Source organism: Serinus canaria, chromosome 10, assembly GCF_022539315.1.
Source record: "Serinus canaria isolate serCan28SL12 chromosome 10, serCan2020, whole genome shotgun sequence".
Taxonomy (NCBI): domain Eukaryota; kingdom Metazoa; phylum Chordata; class Aves; order Passeriformes; family Fringillidae; genus Serinus; species Serinus canaria.
Genome location: NC_066324.1, coordinates 20,458,601 through 20,479,372, shown reverse-complemented (window position 1 = coordinate 20,479,372; position 20,772 = coordinate 20,458,601). Strand labels below are relative to the sequence as shown.

Sequence of the window (20,772 nt, the reverse complement as noted above, 5' to 3'; positions counted from 1 at the left end):
TGCTGTGGGATTGGGAATAACACCCTGATCCTTTGGGATCGCTGCTGTGGGATTGGGAATAACGCCCTGATCCTTTGGGATCGCTCCCCCTCCCCTCCCCCCACCCGGGGGTGACCAAGGGAACTTTGGGGGGACACGGGGGGGGCCGGGTGGGCACGTGACCAATGGCAGTGTGACAATGGCAGTGTGACAATGGCAGTGACACGGTGTCCGTGTCCCCGGAGTCACCGTGTCAATGTCACAGTGTCCCAGTGTCACCATGTCAGTATCACAGGGTCAGTGTCGTAGGGTCAGCGCCACGGTGTCAGTGTCACATGGTCAGTGTCACACGTGTCAGTGTCACCAGCATCAGTGTCACAGTATCACAGTGTCAATATCCCCAATGTCACCAGTGTCGGTGTCCCCGTGTCAGTGTCCCCAGTGTCACAGGGTCAGCGTGTCACCAGTGTCACACGCTTCAGTGTCGCCAATGTCGGTGTCACAGTGCCGGTGTCCCCAGTGTCCCCAGAGCAGCGCCAGCCCGCGAGCCGTTGTGCGAAGGGGACACCTGGTGGTGGCACTGCCTTGTCACAGCCAGCCCCGCTCGGCGACACCGCCCGCGCCACGCGACTGCCACCCAGTGCCACCTCCATGGGGACACCGGGCACAGCAATGCCACCTCCATGGGACACCCGGTGCCACCTCCATGGGCCACTCAGCGCCACCTCCATGGGGACTCAGTGTCACCTCCATGGGCCACTCAGTGCCACCTCCAGGGTGGCCTGGACGTGCTGACCCGGGACGAGCTGCTGGACAGGCTGGGTGTGTGCTGGGCACAGGCAGGGCACACAGGGCACTGCCACCCTGCGTGGTGACAGGGACATGGTGTGTCACCCTGGGGCAGGGCAAGGGGGACACTGCCACCATGTGATGTGGCATGTCACCCTGGGCATGGGCAGGGGCATGCAGGGCACTGCCACCCTGGGTGGGTGACAGGGACAGGGTGACAGGGACACAATGCTTCCTTACAGCCACCCTGGGCTGTGAGATGGGCACTGCCACCCTGGGTGAGGTGACCGGGATGTGGCGTGTCACCTTGGGGACAGGCAGGGCCATGCTGGGCACTGCCACCCTGAGTGGGTGACCGAGACATGGCATGTCACCGTGGGGCTGGGCAGGGCCACGCTGGGCACTGCCACCCTGGGTGGTGACAGGGCTGTCCCCGCAGCCACTCTGGGTGGTGCCCGGGCTGTCCCCGCAGTCCCCGCGGGTGGTGACCGGGCTGTCCCCGCAGCCACTCTGGGTGGTGCCCGGGCTGTCCCCGCAGTCCCCGCGGGTGGTGACAGGACTGTCCCCGCAGCCACCCTGTCCCGCCAGCTGGCGGCGGGCGCGGCGGAGCTGCGGGCGCTGCGGGACCGGGTGCAGCGGCTGCAGAACGAGCTGATCCGGGTAGGGCCCCGCGGGCACGGCGGGCACGGCGGGGCTGGCGCGGGGCTCGGGCCGTGCCCGGCACTGCCGGGGCTCCTCCCGCAGAACAACGACCGCCAGAAGGAGCTGGGGCTGCTCCAGCGGCGGCAGCGGCAGCAGCGGCAGCGGGCCCTGAGGCGCTGCCGGGACACGGCGGCCGAGGCCGGGGCGCTGCGGCGGGCGCTGCTCCAGCGGGACCAGGTGACGCGCCTCGGGTGACAAGGACGCGTTTGGGGACACGGCGGGGCCCCCCGGGCCTGGCACGGCGCTGGGGACACGGGGACAGCGGTGCCCTGTGCCCAGGTGATCGAGGCCATGGAGCGGCTGCTGCTGCGGGACAGGAGCGCGGAGAGAGCCGCGGGTGGGTGCGGGGGACAGCGACACTCGGGGGGTCCCCAGCTGTCCCCGGGGTGGGCAGGAGGGGACAGCGACACTCGGGGGGTCCCCAGCTGTCCCCGGGATGGGCAGGAGGGGACAGAGACACTCGGGGATGTCCCCAAGTGTCCCCGGGATGGTCCGGAATGGGCAGGAGGGGACACGGGTGGGTCCTCCCTGTGGAGGGGACAGGGACACTCAGGGATGTCCCCAAGTGTCTCTGGGATGGTCCGGGGTGGGCAGGAAGGGACAGGAACACTCAGGGGTGTCTCCAACCCTCAGGGATGTCCCCAACCCTCCCTGTCCCTCCCCGGGCACGGCAGGGGATGGGAATCGCTGTCCCCGCGCTGGGGGGGACACAGGACACGTCCCGCTGTCCCCCCAAAGGTGCCACCTGACCAGTGCCACCCCACAGGTGCCACCCCACAGGTGCCACCCTGGCGGCGCTGCTGGCCCCGAGGCGGCTGCGGGAGGAGCCGGCCCGACCCGCCCGGGCTGCGGTGAGAGCGGGAGGGGACACGGGGGTGGCAGCGGGGACACAGGGGACACGGGGGTGGCAGCGGGGACAGAGGGGACACGGGGATGGCGGGGGGATACAGGGGACACGGGGGTGGCAGCGGGGACAGAGGGGACACGGGGGTGGCAGCGGGGACAGAGGGGACAGCAGGGACAGAGGGGACAGAGAGGACAGAGGGGACAGAGGGGACAGAGGGGACAGGTCCCCGCCACCCCCGGGCCATCCCGACCCCGCTCCCGTGCCCGCAGCCGCCGGCGGGGGCTGGCGAGCAGCTGGAGCTGCTGGCCCGGCTGGAGCGGGCACAGGGCCGGGCCCGGGCACTGGAGAGGCAGGTGGGCACCGCGGGGGGGGAAGGGGCACCCACGGGGGGCTGGGGGCACCCACGGGGGGCTGGGGGCACCCAGGGAGGTTTGGGGTCTCCATGGCGGTGTGGGGTCCCCACCCCGTTTGGTGTCTGTCCCTTTGGGGTCTGTCTGTCCCTCTGGGGTCTGTCTGTCTGTCTGTCCCTCTGGGGTCTGTCCCAGCCCCCTGGGGTCTGTCTGTCTGTCTGTCCCTCTGGGGTCTGTCTGTCCCAGCCCCCTGGGGTCTGTCTGTCTGTCTGTCTGTCCCTCTGGGGTCTGTCTGTCCCAGCCCCCTGGGGTCTGTCTGTCTGTCCCTCTGGGGTCTGTCCCAGCCCCCTGGGGTCTGTCTGTCTGTCTGTCCCTCTGGGGTCTGTCCCAGCCCCCTGGGGTCTGTCTGTCTGTCTGTCTGTCCCTCTGGGGTCTGTCTGTCTGTCTGTCCCCTCTGGGTCTGTCCCAGCCCCCTGGGGTCTGTCTGTCGGTCTGTCTGTCCCTCTGGGGTCTGTCTGTCTGTCTGTCCCTCTGGGGTCTGTCCCAGCCCCCTGGGGTCTGTCTGTCTGTCTGTCCCTCTGGGGTCTGTCCCAGCCCCCTGGGGTCTGTCTGTCTGTCTGTCTGTCCCTCTGGGGTCTGTCTGTCCCAGCTGCAGGACACCGCCCGGAGCTGGGCCCGGAGCCAGCAGGAGTTGGGGACGCGCCTGCGGGAGCGGGAGCACGGCCTGGCCCTGGTGAGCGCGGGGACAGGGGACAGGGGACACCGGGGACACTGGGGACACTGTAGGGACAGTACAGGGACACTACAGGGACACCTGGGACACTACAGGGACACTGGGGACACCAGTGACCCTTCAGTGACACCAGTGACCCTACAGTGTCTCCAGTGTCCCCAGTGTCCCCCAATGCCCCCACTGACCCCAGTGTCCCCAGTGACCCCCAGTGTCCCCGGTGTCCCCAGTGACCCCCAGTGTCTCACTGCCCACTGCAGAGCCCTCCTCTGGGAGTGACAGCCAGTGTCCCCCAGTGTCCCCAGCGTCCTACAGTGACCTACAATGTCCCCAGTGTGTCTGGTGTCCCCAGTGATCCCCAGTGTCCCCCATGACCCCAATGTCCCCAGTATCCCCAATGTCCCCCAGTCTCCTCAGTGTCCCCCAGTCTCCCCAGTGTCCCCAATGTCCCCAGTGTCCTCAATGTCCCCAAGTATCCCCCAGTGTTCCCACTGTCCCCAATGTCCCCAGTGTCCCCAATGTCCCCAGTGTCCCCAGTGTCTCCAATGTCCCCAGTATCCCAAAAAACCCCCAGTGTCCCCAATGTCCCCAGTATCCCCAATGTCCCCAATGTCCCCAGTATCCCCAATGTCCCCAATGCCCCCAATGTCCCCACTGTCCCCAGTGTCCCATGCCCCAGTGTCCCCCATGCCCCCAATGTCCCCACTGTCCCCAGTGTCCCCGCTCTCCCCGCTGTCTCCCCTGTCCCCAGTGTCCCCTGCTGTCCCCCCCGGGGTTCCCTCCCGGTGCCCCCAGACCCTTCGGGCCCTTTCCGAGCCCCCCCGGGCGCTGCCCCCCTGCCCCGACCCCGCGGGCGCCTTTCCCATGGAGCGGAGGCCAGGCCCAACATTCCAGAACATTCCAGCACATTCCAGAGGCTCCAGCACATTCCAGAGGCTCGGGGCAGCTCGGCGGGACCCCCGGCCCCAGAGGGGACCCCCCACCCCCCAAATCCCCCTCCCCGCTCGCTCCGCCCCCCAAAGCGCAGCCTCGGGCCCGGGCGCGGCCCCGGCAGCGTCCCCGCTGTCCCCGAGCGCCACCGCGGGGACGCGGGGCTGTCCCCGGGCTGTCCCCGCTCAGGGCTGGCCCTCGAGGGGCCGCAGGCTCAGCTGGACGGGCCGGTCCGGGACCAGGATGAGCTCGAACTTGGTGCCGATCTCCAGGGCCCGCGGGGTCTCGATCCTGAAGTTCTCCAGGATCTGGGGGAGGGGACACGGCCGTGGGCCCGGGGGGCCTTGGGGACACTGGGGCCAGGCCCGGGGTGACCTCCCAGGCCACTCTGAGCCGAGCCAGACCAGGCTTCCGCAGGATGGACCCCGCGGCCACCACGCTGTCCCCTCGTGTCAGGGACCGCGTGGGGACAGACCCTGCGGCCACCTCGTGTTGGGGACTGCATGGGGACAGACCCCGCGGCCACCGCGCTGTCCCCTCGTGTCGGGGACCCTGTGTGACAGACCCCATGGCCACCACGCTGTCCCCTCACCCATGGGGATGGAGCCCACAGCCACCTCATTGTCCCCTGGCATCAGGGACTCTGCAGGACGTACCCCATGGCCACCGCAGTGTCCCCTCATGTCAGGGACCCTGTGTGAGAGACCCCACAACCACGGTGCTGTCCCCTGGCTCTGGGGACCCTGCGGGATGGACCCCACTACCACCACGCTGTCCCCTCATGTCAGGGACCCTGTGTGAGAGACCCGACTGCCATGGCGCTGTCCCCTCACATTGGGGACCCCGTGTGACAGACCCCATGGCCACTGCGCTGTCCCCTCTCATTGGGGACCCCGTGTGACAGACTCCACTGCCATGGCGCTGTCCCCTCACATTGGGGACCTCGTGTGACAGACCCCACTGCCACCACGCTGTCCCCTCACATTGGGGACCCCATGTGACAGACCCCACTGCCATGGCGCCGTCCCCTCACATTGGGGACCCCGTGTGACAGACCCCACTGCCATGGCACTGTCCCCTCACATTGGGGACCCCGTGTGACAGACCCCAGTGGCCGCGGCGCTGTCCCCTCGTGCTGGGGACAGGGGACACTCACGTGCATGAGGAAGAGCTGCATCTCCAGCTCGGCGATGCGGCGGCCCAGGCACTGGCGGGGCCCGAAGCCGAAGCCGAGCCCCAGGAAGGGTTTGGGGCCGGCCTCCAGCCAGCGCTGCGGGCGGAACCGCTCGGGCCGCGCGAACACCGCGGGGTCGCGGCCCATGGCGTACAGCCCCACCTGCACCAGCGTCTGCGCGCAGCGCCGGGGACACGGGCGTCGTGTCACCGTGCCGCCGCGTCACTGTGTCACCGTGTCACTGTGTCATCGTATCACCATGTCCCTGTGTCTCCATGTCCTTGTGTCACCACATCCCCGTGTCACCACCTCCCCTTGTCCCCACGTCCTCATGTCCCTGTGTCATCATGTTCCCATGTCTCCATGTCCTCATGTCCTCCTTTCCCTGTGTCCTCATTTCCCAGTGTCCTTGTGTCCTCACATCCCTGTGTCCCCATGTCCTCGTTTCCTCATGTCCTGAGATCCCCATGTTCCCATGTCCCCATGTTCCCACATCCCCGTGTCCACATGTCCTCATTTCCCCATGTCCCCATGTCCCCGTGTCCCATGTCCCTGTGTCCCAGTGTCCCAATGTCCCCGTGTCCCCGTGTCCCCACATCCCAACATCCCCATGTCCCGGTGTCCCCGTGTCCCGGTGTCCCGGTGTCCCCATGTCCCCGTGTCCCGGTGTCCCCGTGTCCCGGTGTCCCCGTGTCCCGGTGTCCCCGTGTCCCCGTGTCCCGGTGTCCCTGTGTCCCTCACCCCGGGCGGGATGCGGTAGTCCTGCAGGATGACCTCGTGCGTGGTGTACCTCTGCAGGGTCACGGCCACCGGGTGCAGCCTGCGCGACACGTGCCACCGCGGGCCTTGGGGACACTCCGGGCAGGAAGGGCGTGTCCTCCTCACCTGAGCCCCTCCTCCTCATCAGAGCTCCTCCTCCTCCTCACCTGAGCCCCTCCTACTCCTCACCTGAGCCCCTCCTCCTCATCTCAGCCCCTCCTCCTCACCTGAAGACCCTACATTCTCACCTGAGCCCCTCCTCCTCAACTGAGCCCCTTCTCCTCCGCACCTGAGCCCCTCCTCCTCCTCACCTCAGCCCCTCCTCCTCCTCAGAGCTCCTCCTCCTCCTCACCTGAGCTCCTCCTCCTCCTGCCCCACCCAAGACTTTCTCCCTTCCTGCCCCACCCATCACCTGAGCTCCTCCTCCTCACCTGAGCTCCTCCTCCTCACCTGAGCAGCTCCTCCTCCTCCTCCTCCTCCTCACCTGAGTGGCCCCTCCTCCTCACCTGGGCTCCTCCTCCTCCTCACCTCAGCCCCTCCTCCTCACCTGAGCTCCTCCTCCTCCTCACCTCAGCCCCTCCTCCTCCTGCTCCACCCAAGACTTTCTCCCTTCCTGCCCCACCCATCACCTGAGCCCCTCCTTCTCACCTGAGCTCCTCCTCCTCCTCCTCACCTGAGCTCCTTCTTCTCACCTGAGCTCCTTCTCCTTCTCCTCACCTGTGCCCCTCCTCTTCACCTGAGCTCCTCCTCCTCACCTGAGCTCCTCCTCCTCCTCCTCCTCCTCCTCCTCCTCCTCCTCACCCTCCTCACCTGAGCTCCTCCTCCTCCTCACCTGAGTGTCTCCTTGATGGCGGCCTTCAGCAGCCGCGTGGATTTCAGCATCTTCTCGCGGTCTCCGCCCGCCTCCTGTTTGGCTGCCAGGACCTCGGCCCGCAGCTGCTCCTGCACGCCCGGGGCCCGCGCCAGCTCCAGCATGGCCCACTGCAGGGTCATGGACGTCTGGGGACAGCACAGGGGACACAGCTGCCAGGACCTGCTCAGCCCTGCCAGGACCTGCTCCATGCAGCCAGGACCTGCTCAGCTCCACCAGAACCTGCTCAGTCCTGCCAAGACCTGCTCCTTCCTGGCCCAGAATTGCCAGGACTTGCTCAGCCCTGCCAGGACCTGCTCCATGCAGCCAGGACTTGCACAGCCCTGCCAGGACCTGCTCCATGCAGCCAGGACTTGCACAGCCCTGCCAGGACCTGCACAGCCCTGCTAGGACCTGCTCAGACTGCCATGACTTGCACAGCCCTGCGAGGACCTGCTCCATGAAGCCAGGACCTGCTCAGCCTGCCAGGACCTGTACAGCCCTGCCAGGACCTGCTCAGCCCTGCCAGGACCTGCTCAGCCCTGCCAGGACCTGCTCCTGCCTGGCCCAGAGCTGCCAGGACCTGCTCAGCCCTGCCAGGACCTGCACAGCCCTGCCAGGACCTGCTCAGCCCTGCCAGGACCTGCTCCTGCCCATCTTGGTGCTGCCCCACCCATCACCAACCAGGACCTTCTCCCTCCTCCTCTCAGCACCAGCCAGGACCTTCTCCCTGTCTCATCCATCACCCACCAGGACCTTCTCCGTGGCTGACTCACCCAGCCCCTTCCAGGACCTTCTCCCTATCCCACCCATTACCAAGCAAGATCTTCCCCCTGCCTGTCCCAACACCAGCCAGGACCTTCTCCATGCGCCACCCAGGACCTTCTCCCTGAACCATCCATCACCACCCAGGACTTTCTTCCTCCCTGACCAACCCAGCCCCACCCAGGACCTTCTCTGAGTCCCACCTATCACCAACCAGGACCTTCTCTCTGCCTGTCTCACCCAACACCAACCAGGACCTTCTCCCTGCCCCACCCAGGACCTTCTCCATGGCTGCCCCTCCCTGCCCCACCCAGAACCTTGTCCTGCTCCATTCAGGACCTTCTCCCTGTCTTATTCATCACCACCCAGGACCTTCTCCCTGCCCCACCCAGGACCTTCTCCCTGCCCCTCCCTGCCCCACCCAACACCAACCAGAACCTTCTCCCTGCCCCACCCAGGACCTTCTTCCTCCCTGCCCCACCCAGAACCTTCTGGATGGCTGCCCCACCCAGCCCCACCCAGGACTTTCTCCTGGCCCCACCCAACACCAACCAGAACCTTCTCTCTGCCCCACCCAGGACCTTCTCCCTGCCTGCCCCACCCATCACCAACCAGGACCCTCTCCCAGCCCCAGCCAGCCCCTTGTCCCTGTCCCGTGGCCCTGCAGGCCGTGTCCCTGGTCCCACACCGTGTCCACCCCCCCGGCCATCATCTCGGTGACGCTGGCGCGGATGTCGTCCAGGGGCAGCTTGTCGCGCAGGATGAGGTTGCCCAGGATGCCCACGTGCTCCTGGCGGCTCTTGCGCCGCAGCCGCAGGTCCCGGTACACGTTCTGGATGCACTTGTCCGCTGAGGGGACACGGGGACACCGCGGGGGAGGAGGGGACGTCACTGTCACTGCCCCGGCAGGCGCCCGCGCGTGGGAAAGGGGTTTGAGGGAGATTTTGGTGTTTATGGGTAAATTTTGAGGTGAGGAATGCTGGTTTAGGAACGTGTGGGATGTGTCCCCAGAGGTGTCCCCGGAGGTGGCAGGGCAAGGTGGTCCCAGAGGTGTCGCCAGAGGTGCCAGGGTGAGGTGACAGGAAGACATGGCAGGGTGAGGTGACAGGGTGAGGTGTCCCCAGCAGTGGCAAGGTGAGGTGGCAGGGTGAGGTATCCCCAGAGGTGATAGGGCAAGGTGTGCCTAGAGGTGACAGATGGAGGTGGCAGGGCGAGGTGTCCCCAGGAGGTGTCTCCAGAGGTGTCCCCAGAGTTGTCCCCAGAGGTGACAGGGCGAGGTGTCAGGGGAGGTGGCAGGACGAGGTGTCCCCAGAGGTGTCAGGGTGAGGTGACAGGGCAAGGTGACAGGGTGAGGTGTCCCCAGAGGTGTCAGGGTGAGGTGACAGGGCAAGGTGACAAGGTGAGGCAGCAGGGTGAGGTGTCCCCAGAAGTGTCCCAGGGGTGGCAGGACGAGGTGTCCCCAGAGGTGTCAGGGTGAGGTGACAGGGCAAGGTGACAGGGTGAGGTGTCCCCAGAGGTGTCAGGGTGAGGTGACAGGGCAAGGTGGCAGGACGAGGTGTCCCCAGAGGTGTCAGGGTGAAGTGTCCCCAGAGGTGTCGGGGTGAGGTGACAGGGCAAGGTGACAGGATGAGGTGTCCCCAGAGGTGCCAGGGCGAGGTGACAGGGGAGGTGGCACTGACCCTGGTAGAAGATGGCGTCCCAGGCCTGCACGTGCTGGCGCCAGGTGTGGCTGCGCAGGTGGCGCAGCAGCGCGGGCGGCAGGTACAGCATGGGCGCCGTGGTGTGGAACATGCGCGACACGGCCTCGATGAAGCGCTGCGCCTCGGGCTGCACGAAATCCTGCAGCAGCCCCAGGCGCTCCCCGTACAGCCCGCTGGGGACGGGGAAGTGTCATTGTCATTGTCATTGTCATTGTCATTGTCATTGTCATCGTCATCGTCATCATCATTGTCATTGTCATTGTCATCGTCCCCATGGCCGCAGGGACCTCCCCGTACAGCGCGTGGTACACCACTGGGGATGGGACAGGGATGTGTCATTGTCATTGTCATCGTCATTGACATCATCGTCATCGTCATTGTCATCGTCATCGTCATCGTCCCCATCCCCATGGCCACAGGGACCAGCCCCAGGTGCTCCCCGAACAGCACGTGGCACACCGCTGGGGACAGCCATGGCCACTGTCATTGTCATCGTCATCGTCATCGTCATTGTCATTGTCATCGTCATTGTCATCGTCATTGTCATCGTCATCGTCATCGTCATTGTCATTGTCATTGTCATCGTCCCCATGGCCACAGGGACCTCCCCGTACAGCACGTGGCACACCACTGGGGACAGCGATTGTCATTGTCATCGTCATCGTCATCGTCCTTGTTCCCATCCCTATGGCCACAGGGAGCAGCCACAGGCACTCTCCGTACAGCACGTGGCACACTGCTGGGGACAGCAATTGGCCTTGTCATTGTCATCGTCATCATCATTGTCATCGTCATCGTCATCGTCATTGTCATTGTCATTGTCATCGTCCCCATGGCCACAGGGACCTCCCCATACAGCACGTGGCACACCACTGGGGACAGGGACAGTCAGGGATATGTCATTGTCCCTGTCCCCATCCCATGGCACACCGTTGAGGATGGGACAGGGATGTGTCCTTGTCCCTGTCCCCATGGCTGCAGGGACCTCCCTGTACAGCTCGTGGCACACCGCTGGGGACAGGGACGTGTCATCGTCATTGTCATCGTCATTGTCATTGTCCCCATCCCCACGGCCACAGGGACCTCCCTGTACAGCACGTGGGTCACTGCTGGGGAGGGGACAGGGATGTGTCATTGTCCCCATGGCCACAGGGACCTCCCCGGACAGCACATGGCACACTGCTGGGGACAGGGACAGTCAGGGACATGTCCTGTCCCTATCCCTGTCCCCATGGCCACAGGGGGTTTTTTGGGGTTCTTTTGGGGTTTTTGGGGTTCTCTTGGGGTTCTTTTGGGGTTTTTGAAATTCTTTTGGGAGTTCTTTTGGGGATTCTTTTGGGGATACTTTTGGGGATACTGTTGGAGTTCTCTTGGGGATTCTTTGGGGTTTTTGGGGGATTCTTTTGGGAGTTATTTTGGGGATTTTATTTGGCTTCCTTTGGGGTCCTTTCGCAGATTCTTTTGGGGGTTCTTTTGGGGTTCTTTTGGGGATTCTTTTGGGGATTCTTTGGGGTTTTGTGGGCTTCTTTTGGGGTCTCTTGGGGGTTCTCTTGGGGTTTCTTTTGGGGTTCTTTTGGGGCTTTTTTGGGGTTCTTTTGAGGTTCTTTTGGGGGTATCCTTTGGGGTTCTTTTGGGGGGATTCTTTTGGGGTTCTTTTGGAGCTTTTTAGGGTTCTTTTGGGGGTTCTTTTGGGGTTTTTTGGGGATTCTTCTGGGGGGTTTTTTGGGTCTCTTTTGGGGGTTCTTTTGGGGGCGTTCCCGTGTCACTCACACTCGAGGGCGAAGCGGAAGAGCTCCTGGCTGAAGTCGCCGCTCCAGCAGCCGCTGTGCCGCGCCTGGGCCCGCGCGCGCCGCACGAAGTCCTCGCCCACGGCGCTGAGCAGGGGCACGAAGCCGGGCACGGCCGCGGGGTCCAGCACCTCCTTGTTGAGCAGCAGCCGGTCCGAGCGCCACGCCTCGCCCTTCCTGCTCGGGGACACGCCACTGTCACCCCCAGAGCCCCCCCCACGTCCCCAAGGCCCTCCGGCCGCGCTGGGACTGTCACGGCAGGAGCCCGGGTTTGGGGTCCTCACTTACTTGAGGGGCCTGGATTTGGGGTCCCCACTGGCTTGAGGGGAGTTGGGGTCCCCACTCACTTGAGGAGCTCGGATTTGAGGTTCCCACTTGAGGGGATTTGGGGTCCCCATTCTCTGGAGGGGATTTGGGGTCCGGACTCACTTGAAAAGCATGGATTTGGGGTCCCCACTTGCTGGAGGGGATTTGGGGTCCCCACTGAGTTGAGAAGTGACAGGAGCCCAGACTTGGGATCCCCAATTGCTTGAGGAGTGACAGGAGCTGGGATTTGGGGTCCCCACTCAGTTGAGGAATGACAGGAGCCCACGTTTGGGGTCCACACTCCCTTGAGGAGCATCAGGAGCCCAGAATTGGGGTCCTCACTCACTGGAGGGGATTTGGGGTCCCCACTGAGTTGAGAAGTGACAGGAGCCCAGATTTGGGATCCCAGATTACTTAAGGAATGACAGGAGCTGGGGTTTGGGGTCTCCACTCAGTTGAGGAGCATCAGGAGGCCAGATTTAAGGTCTCCACTCCCTTGAGGAGTCCAGATTTGGGGTCCCCTCTTGCTGGAGGGGATTTGGGGTCCCCACTGGGTTGAGGAGCACGGATTTGGGGTCCGCACTCACTGGAGGGAATTTGGGGTCTGCACTCACTTGAGGAGCCCGGGTTTGGGGTCCCCACTCCCTTTTTGAGGTCCCCAGGCCTGGGGTTTGGGGTCCTCGCTCCATTTTTGGGGTCCCCACTCCCTTGAGCAGCCCTGGCTTGGGGTCCCCACTCCCTTTTGGGGTCCCCCCATGTCCTGTCTCCACTCCCTTGAGCAGCCCGGGTTTGGGGTCCCCCTGTGTTTGGGGTCCTCCCGTGTCCTGTCCCCACTCCCTTGAGCAGCCCGGGTTTGGGGTGTCCCTGTCACTCACTTGAGCAGCCCGGGTTTGGGGTCGCCCCCCAGTGTTTGGGGTCCCCCCGTGTTTGGGGTCCCCCCCGTGTCTGGGGTCCCCCCGGGTTTAGGGTGTCACTCCCTTGAGCAGCCCGGGTTTGGGGTGTCCCTGTCACTCCCTTGAGCAGCCCGGGTTTGGGGTGTCACTGTCACTCACCTTGAGCAGCCCGGGTTTGGGGTGTCCCTGTCACTCCCTTGAGCAGCCCGGGTTTGGGGTCCCCCCGGATTGTGTTTGGGGTGTCCCTGTCACTCCCTTGAGCAGCCCGGGTTTGGGGTGTCCCTGTCACTCACTTGAGCAGCCCGGGTTTGGGGTGTCCCTGTCACTCACTTGAGCAGCACGCCGTAGGGTTTGTTGCGGAAGTCCCTGTAGGCCACCCAGGGGGGCACACGGAATCGCTCGGGCAGGGCCCCCTCGGCCTGGAACAGCGCGGCCGCGTCCGCGGGGCTGACGATGTTCACGCTCTCGTAGGCACCCAGCTTCTCCCTGGGGACACCGGGGACATCAGCACCCTGACCCGGGGGGGCTGGCCCCATGGCAGGGTCCTGTCCCTATGGCAGGGTCCTGTCCTGTCCCCCTGGCAATGTCCTGTCCTGTCCCCATGGCAGTGTCCTGTCCCCATGGCAATGTCCTGTCCAGTCCCCATGGCAGTGTCCTGTCCCCATGGCAATGTCCTGTCCAGTCCCCATGGCAGTGTCCTGTCCCCATGGCAATGTCCTGTCCAGTCCCCATGGCAGGGTCCTGTCCTGTCCCCATGGCAGTGTCCTGTCCTGTCCCCCTGGCAGTGTCCTCTCCCCATGGCAGTGTCCCATCTGTCCCAAAGCAATGTCCCGTCCTGTCCCCATGGCAGTGTCTGTCCTGTACCATGGTGATGTCCTGTTCTCCTGGCATGTCCGTCCCCTGCAGGGTCCAGTCCCATGGGAATGTCCTGTACTGTCCCTGTGGCCTCCCCCATGGCAAGTATGTCTGTCCCCTACTGGCAATATTGTCCCTATGGGAATGTCCTGTCCTGTCCCCATGGCAGTGTGCTGTCCCGTCCCCATGGCAGTGTCCTCTCCCCATGGCAGTGTTGTGTCCCCATGGCAATGTCGTGTCCCCATGGCAGTGTCCTGTCCCCATGGCAGTGTCCTGTCCCCGTTATCCTTAGATCCCACATCCACAGGGCCCTGTGCCATCCCAGAGCACAGTCGCTGTCCCCTCCTGTCCCTCAGTCCCTGTCTCCTCCCACCCCACAGTCCCTGTCCCCTGCCCGTGTCCCCTGCTCGTGTCCCCTCCCACCCCGCGGTCCCTGTCCCCTCCCCTCTTGTCCCTCACGGTGTCCCCAAGCTGGGCCAGGCTCCTCCAGCAGCTCAGCCCCGGACTGGGAACGCGGCTGGGCTGGGGACAGGGCAGGGGACACGGGAGGGGACACGGGAGGGGACAGGGCAGGGGACACGGCAGGGGACAGGGCAGGGGACATGGGAGGGGACATGGGGAGGGAGCACGGGCTAGGGACATGGGCAGGACACACAGCTAGGGGACACGAGCAGGGGACACGGGGAGGGGACACGGGAGGGGACACGGTGGGGGCAGAGGCAGGGGACCGGGCAGGGGCCACAGGGAGGGGACAGGCGCGGGACACGGCAGGGGACACGAGCGGGGGACAGAGGCAGGGGACACGAGCAGAGGGATACGAGCAGGGGACACGGGGAGGGGACACGGACAGGGCACCGGGCAGGGGACAGGGGGTGGGAAAACGAGCAGGGGACACCGGCAGGGGACACGGGCAGGGGACAAGAGGAGAGTACACGGGGAGAGGACACGGGAGGGGACACGGGAGGGGACAGGAGCAGCGGACAGAGCAAGGGATACAGGAGGGGACACGAGGAGAGTACACGGGCAGAGGATCGGGGAGGGGACAAGGCAGGGGACATGGGCAGGGGACATGGGCAGGGGACACAGGGAGGGGACACGGGGAGGGGACAGGGGCAGAAGCCTGGGCAGAGGACAGGGCAGGGGACACAGGGGGGTGATACGGGCAGGGTACACAGGGAGGTGACACGGGGAGGGGATACGGGGACGGGACACGGGAGGGGACACGGGAGAGGACACGGATGGGGGCAGGGGACGCAGGGAGGGGGCACGGGGAGGGGACAGGGGCAGAAGACTGGGCAGAGGACAGGGCAGGGGACACAGGGGGGTGATACGGGCAGGGTACACAGGGAGGGGACACAGTGAGGCAACACAGGGAGGGGACACAGGGGGGCGACACAGGGAGGGGACGCAGGGAGGGGGCACGGGGAGGGGACACGGGGAGGGGACACCGGCAATGGACACGGGGAGGGGACACGGGGAGGGGACAGGGCCAGCTGACCTGTAGATGGGCCCGAAGCGGCGGAACTTGCTGGCCATGCTGAGGTGCAGGTTGCTGAGGCCGCCCTCCCGCCAGAAGCGGTACAGGTTGAGCCAGCCCGCCCGCCACTCCCCCGGCACCTGGTTAAAGGGCCGGGGCGCCGAGGGGACAGCCGAGGGGACAGCCGAGGGGACAGCCGAGGGGACAGCGCCCGCAGCCCCGCCGAGGCGGCGACACGGCGCGGCCGCGGCTCGGGGACATCCCCGCAGGGCTCCGGCCTTGGTGACAAGTCGGGCGAGCATGGGGAGGGTGGCCCGGAGGGACGGGGTGGCCTCGCTCTTATGCCGAGCGCTCCGAGCCGCTCCCGCCCGCCTCCCGCCGGGGACAGCCCCCCGCGACACTGCCGGGGGTGGCACGGCGGGGCCCCGGGGACAGGTGACATGGTGGCCTTGGGAGAAGGGCGGGATGTGCCCCAGGAATGATAACGAGGCACGGGTCAGGCCACCCCGGCCGGGACAGCCTTGGGGGCCGCCAGCCAGGGTCACCCCGGCGGGGGGTGGCCTTGGGGACGAGGTGCCACTGCTGGGGGGCCTCACGTGCCCCGAGCTGGGGGCGGGCCCGGCAATCCCGGGCTCCGTCCCAAATCCCAAACCCCAAATCCCAAACTCCAAACCCCAAACCCCAAATCCCAAACCCCAAACCCCAAACCCCAAACTCCAAACCCCAAATCCCAAACCCCAAAACCCCAAACTCCAAACCCCAAACCCCAAATCCCAAACCCCAAGCCCCAAACCCCAAGCCCCAAATCCCAAATCCCACACCCCAAATCCCAAACCCCAAATCCCAAACTCCAAACCCCAAATCCCAAACCCCAAATCCCAAACTCCCCCTGCGAGCTTTTGGGAACAGCTTTTGGGGCGGCCTGAGCTGGGGATGAAACTTGCCCCATGTCCCATGTCCCTTGTCCCATGACCAATGTCCCATGTCCCTTGTCCCATGTCCCTTGTCCCTTGTCCCATGTCCCATGTCCCGTGTCCCGTGTCCCATGTCCCATGTCCCATGACCAATGTCCCATGTCCCTTGTCCCATGTCCCTTGTCCCTTGTCCCATGTCCCATGTCCCTGTCCCTGTCCCTTGTCCCATGTCCCATGTCCCTTGTCCCATGTCCCATGTCCCATGTCCCGTGTCCCTTGTCCATGTCCCTTGTCCCATGACCAATGTCCCATGTCCCTTGTCCCATGTCCCTTGTCCCTTGTCCCATGTCCCATGTCCCGTGTCCCGTGTCCCTTGTCCCATGTCCCATGTCCCTTGTCCCATGTCCCGTGTCCCGTGTCCCTTGTCCCATGTCCCATGTCCCATGTCCCTTGTCCCATGACCAATGTCCCTTGTCTCTTGTCCCTTGTCCTCAGGAGCGACGGCCCCAGCCAGGGACAATGTGGAGGGTGACACGGGGTCCCCTCTTTGGGGTGTCCCCAGGACAGGGATGAGCCGCGGGGACACCGAGCGGGGCTGGCGGCGGATGCGACACCGGCGACAGGCACCGGGGGGCGCGCCGGGCCCGTCAGTGCCACCGCGCGGGGACAGCGCCGTGTCCCCTCCCTCCGCGGAGCGCCGAGCTGTCCCCTGCCAGGCCACGGGGACTGTCCCCTCGTCCCCCGAGGTCCCTGTCCCTTGCTGTCCCCTGCCAGGCCCAGGATCTGTCCCCTCCTGTCCCCACTGCTGTCCCAAACCCCGCTGGCGGCAGCCCCACGCCTTGGGGACATGGGGACACAGTGACACCCCCTGCTGTCCCCCGGCGCTGTCACCGTCCTGGGTGGGACCTGCTGTGTCCCCTCCAGCCACAGACACGGGGGCAACGCCCAGGGGACACGGGGGGACACGAAGGGACACTGAGGGACACCGAGGGACACCGAGAGTCACTGGGGGACACCGAGGGACATGGAGGGACACAGAGGGACACAGAGGGATACTGAGGGACATGGAGGGATACAGAGGGACACTGAGGGACACCAAGGGATGCCAAGGGACACCGAGGGACACTGAGGGACATGGAGAGACACTGAGGGACACCAAGGGACACCGAGGGACACTGAGGGACACAAGGGGACACTGAGGGACACAGAGGGACACGGAGGGACACTGGGGGATGCCAAGGGACACCGAGGGACGCCAAGGGACATTGAGGGACACAGAGGGACACTGAGTGACATGGAGGGACACCGAGGGACACGGAGGGACATGGAGGGACACAGAGGGACACAGAGGGACATGGAGGGACACCAGGGGATGCCAAAGGACACAGAGGGACACTAAGGGACACGGAGGGACATGGAGCAGCAGCGCCTCTCCACCCCTGCAACCCCAGCTGCTCCGGATCCCCATCCCAGCGGGAAAAATTCCCGGGGCGCTGCTCTGGGGTGTCCCGGCAGCTCTGGAATCCCGTCCGTGGGGATTCAGGACGGTCTTGCACGGCAAATCCTCCTCCTGGAGCAAGCCCGGGGCTGGAACAGCCCCAAAAATGAGCCTGGGGGGAAAAACCCAAACGCTCCTGGGGGATTTTGTTCGTGGCCGCTCTCCCTGTGCCGGGAAAAGGCTGGAAAAAAGCCTCCGCGGTTTGTCCTGGCTGCTCCCAGGCGAGGGGACACCCTGCCCGTGTCTCTGTCACCCGGCCCCCACTCCCAGCCGGGTTTTTGGGCAAGAAAGGGAATTCCAAACTGGAATTCGCGCCCGCTCCCGTCCATTCCAGGGTGGGAATTCTCGGGCGTCACCTTCGTGCGCTGCTCCCGAGCCTCTTTGCAGGGATTTTGGGGTCCCACCGGTGGAGCTGGGAATGGGAACAGCTGCACCCAAAAATCCCCCCCGGCCTCTGGGCTCCTCGGAGTTCCCACCCCCCGGGGCTGCCAAAATTCCCGCTCCCGGCTCGGGAATCGCCCGCTCCCGGCTCCTGCCTCCTCCCTTCCCACACGCCGCCGGAGCCAGCGGGAATTCTGTGCCAAAAGAGGGATGGAGGCAGGGAAAGGTTTCGCTTTTCGGCTGCCAAACCTCCCCCCGGTGAGGAGCGGGGACAGCCGGGTCCCCTCAGTGCCACCCCCGTGTCCCCAGCGCCACCCGGCTGTGTGTCGCCGCAGTCCCGAGCTGCAGCTCTTTCGCCCATCCCGAAATATTTCCCTGCGGGCAAAGGCCCGGCAGGAGCACCGGGAATGGCCCGGGAGGAGCCCCGACCCGGCTCTGCCTTTGTGCCGGGGCTGATTCGATGGAGGTTTAGGTGGCTCCTGCCTTTTTTAGCCCCTTCCGAAATCCCGAATTCCCGCTCCTCGCCTCCCTGCAGCCCCAGCCCTGCCCTTTTCCCTCACAGCAGCTCGCTTTTCCCAAAAATCCGGAGCAGCCCAGGCAGGAGGAGGGGGGATGGCTCCACAGCACCAACCCCGCCGCTGTTCCCACCCTGCCCTTCCCAGGGCTGCTGCTCACTCCCTCCTTTGGGATTTCCAGCGGGAATTCGCTGCTGGATCAGAACAGGAGCCCCAAAACAGGGGCTGGAGAGAGCAGGAAAAAGCCAGGGGAGATCCCAGCCCCCGTCATTCCCAGTGAGAACCGGCGCTCTCCTGCTTTTTTTTCCACTCTTTATTCCAACCATCCGCTTTGGTTACAGGTCTGAAAGGGTTGGGGGGGTTTTTTTTTGGTAGCTGTTGTGGCGGTTTTTTGTTTTTTCATTTTTTAATTTTCCTCTCCTGTGATCCGCCCCCGCCCGCTGTAATATTATAAAATCCTACAAGACAGAAACGAGCAGTCGGTATAATAAATATCTGTTAGTCCACAAAGTTAAAGTGCTTTGAGAAGGGCTGTGAGAAGCTCTGTCCTGGGCTGGGGATGGGGAACATCTCGGGCATGTAGTGCACTAGGAAGCTCTGGCCCGCCGCCCGCGGGCTCTGGACGCGGCCCCTCGGCCCCTCCTGAGCGAGCAGGAGCCGGGACAGGCATTGGAAGCACGGCCAGGGTGTCCCCTGGGTGTCCCCGCTCCGGGCCGGGCGAGGTTGGGACAAGGAGCGGGATCCCCCTGGGCAGGGGGAAAATCCCGATTTTCACAGTTTAGTCTGGCTCCGAGACCTCCGAGAGCGCGGGGGAAGCGGAGCCCGGGCCCGCCCCGGGGCACAGGGACAGAGGCGGGGACAGGCGCAGCCGCCCCGGTGCCCTGAGATCCGCGGCCGCTTTCCCTGAGGACGCCCGGGCCAGGGTGGCAGCGGGCACGGCCCCGCTGCTGCGCTGCCCCTCAGCTGCCCGCGGGGCATTTGTGCGTCTCCAGCGTCTTCCCAGCGCCTCCCGCTCCGCTCCGGGCTCTGCTCCCACCTCCCCTTCCCATCCCCACACCCCAAATCCAGTCACCTTCCGAGGCTTTTCCATGCAAATTCCCAAGGCGGCGGCGCCGATTCCCGACCTCCCTCCCACACCAAAGCCGGCTGCGAGCAAAACACAACGCCCCGAACCCTCCTCGAGCGGGAGGGGACTCGCCGGGGGCGTCGCAGCCGCTGCCAACCCCAACATCACCCCCCAAAACTTCGGGAAGCAGCGGCCCCCGGAGGAGGCCGAGGGCCGGCTCCTCCTCCTCCTCCTCCTCATCTTCATCACATGCAAGGAGCGGCCGCGCCCTGAGCATCAGCGCATGCATGGCCGGCCGGCGGGGCCGCCACCGCGTGTGGCAGCCTCCTCCCGCGGCTCCGCCAGCGAGGCCGGCGGGGAGGGAGGCTCAAAGTCCGCGGAGGAGGAGCGGCGTCAGTGGAAGAGCTCGGCCAGGGCCACCACGAGCAGCAGCTGGAGCCACGAGGCCAGCGTGGCCGGAGCGTGGCCGCGCTGCCAGAGGAAGCGCTGGCGGTCCAGCAGGCGCTCCTTGACCAGCGCCTGGCGGAATCCGTCCTCCTCGGAGACGCAGACGTAGTGGCCGTAGTGCTCGCGGCGCACGCTGGGGATGAAGTGGAAGCAGTCGTGCTGCGGGTGGGAGGTGTTGCAGCTCTTGATGAGCACGTCCTCGTGGTACCAGTTGTAGGTGGCGTAGTGGGACTCGATGGAGCAGTTGAGGTAGTAGCGGGAGAGGGGCATCACCGAGATGTTGCGGAAGTCGTCTGCGGGGACACGGGGTGGGGGTGAGTCGGGTGGGGGCGGTCTGGGCTTTGGAGGGGTGGAGGAAGACTCGGAGGTGGCTGCTGAGAGAGAGCGCCTGGAAACTTCTGCTCTGCCCTGCTATTCCTGCTCCCGTGTCTCTGCCTGAGAGCCTCTAATTTCAAAGTGATAACAGTTCGAAAGGAGGGGGTTTGCATTTTCTGTTTCAGGGGGGGTCCTGCCTTCCTTACAGACACCTGGCTGCTCAAACCCAGACAGGTGACCTGTCCAAACTCATCCAAATTAATCCCAACCTCTCCAAACCAACCTAAACCCACCAAAACTCATCCAAACCTATCCAAACTCATCCAAAACAACCCAAACCCACCCAAACCCATCCAAACCAACCCAAACCCACCCAAACCAACCCAAATCAATCCAAACCCATCTAAATCCACCCAAACCCCCAAACCCGCCAATCCGCCAAACCAACCAAACCCACCAAACCAACCAACCCACCCAAACCAAACCCACCACCAAACCCACCCAAAGCCAGCTAAACCCATCCAAACCCACCCCCAACCAACCAAATCCATCCAACCACCCAACCCACCCAAACCACCCAAATCCAGCCAAACCCACCCAAACCACCCAAACCCAGCCAAACCCACCCAAACCACCCAAACCATCCAACCAACCAACCACCCAAACCATCCAACCATCCAACCACCAAACCCACCAACCCATCCAAACCCACCAAACCCACCCAACCCAGCCAAACCCACCAA

At 64.9% G+C, this 20,772-nt stretch overlaps 2 protein-coding genes across 2 annotated transcripts in view; both read right to left on the bottom strand.

The window, feature by feature from the left end:
* Positions 1-4,512: 4,512 nt before the first annotated feature.
* LOC127059994 (cholesterol side-chain cleavage enzyme, mitochondrial) lies at positions 4,513-15,195 on the bottom strand. Its single transcript, XM_050978523.1, has 10 exons — positions 14,915-15,195; positions 12,892-13,047; positions 11,346-11,539; positions 10,422-10,447; positions 9,555-9,732; positions 8,564-8,724; positions 7,093-7,259; positions 6,243-6,321; positions 5,484-5,675; positions 4,513-4,635 (listed from the first exon to the last, which is right to left on the bottom strand). The coding sequence occupies exons 1-10, from the start codon at positions 15,193-15,195 to the stop codon at positions 4,513-4,515; spliced, it is 1,557 nt and encodes a 518-aa protein (XP_050834480.1).
* A 4,354-nt stretch (positions 15,196-19,549) lies between these two features.
* The window catches only part of SEMA7A (semaphorin 7A (John Milton Hagen blood group)), a 28,357-nt gene continuing 27,134 nt past the window's right edge, over positions 19,550-20,772 (bottom strand). Inside the window, exon 14 of the mRNA XM_030228592.2 lies at positions 19,550-20,007. Within this exon, the coding sequence (XP_030084452.1) occupies positions 19,661-20,007 (347 nt within the window). The 3' untranslated portion in view covers positions 19,550-19,660. The remainder of the gene's footprint in view (positions 20,008-20,772) is intronic.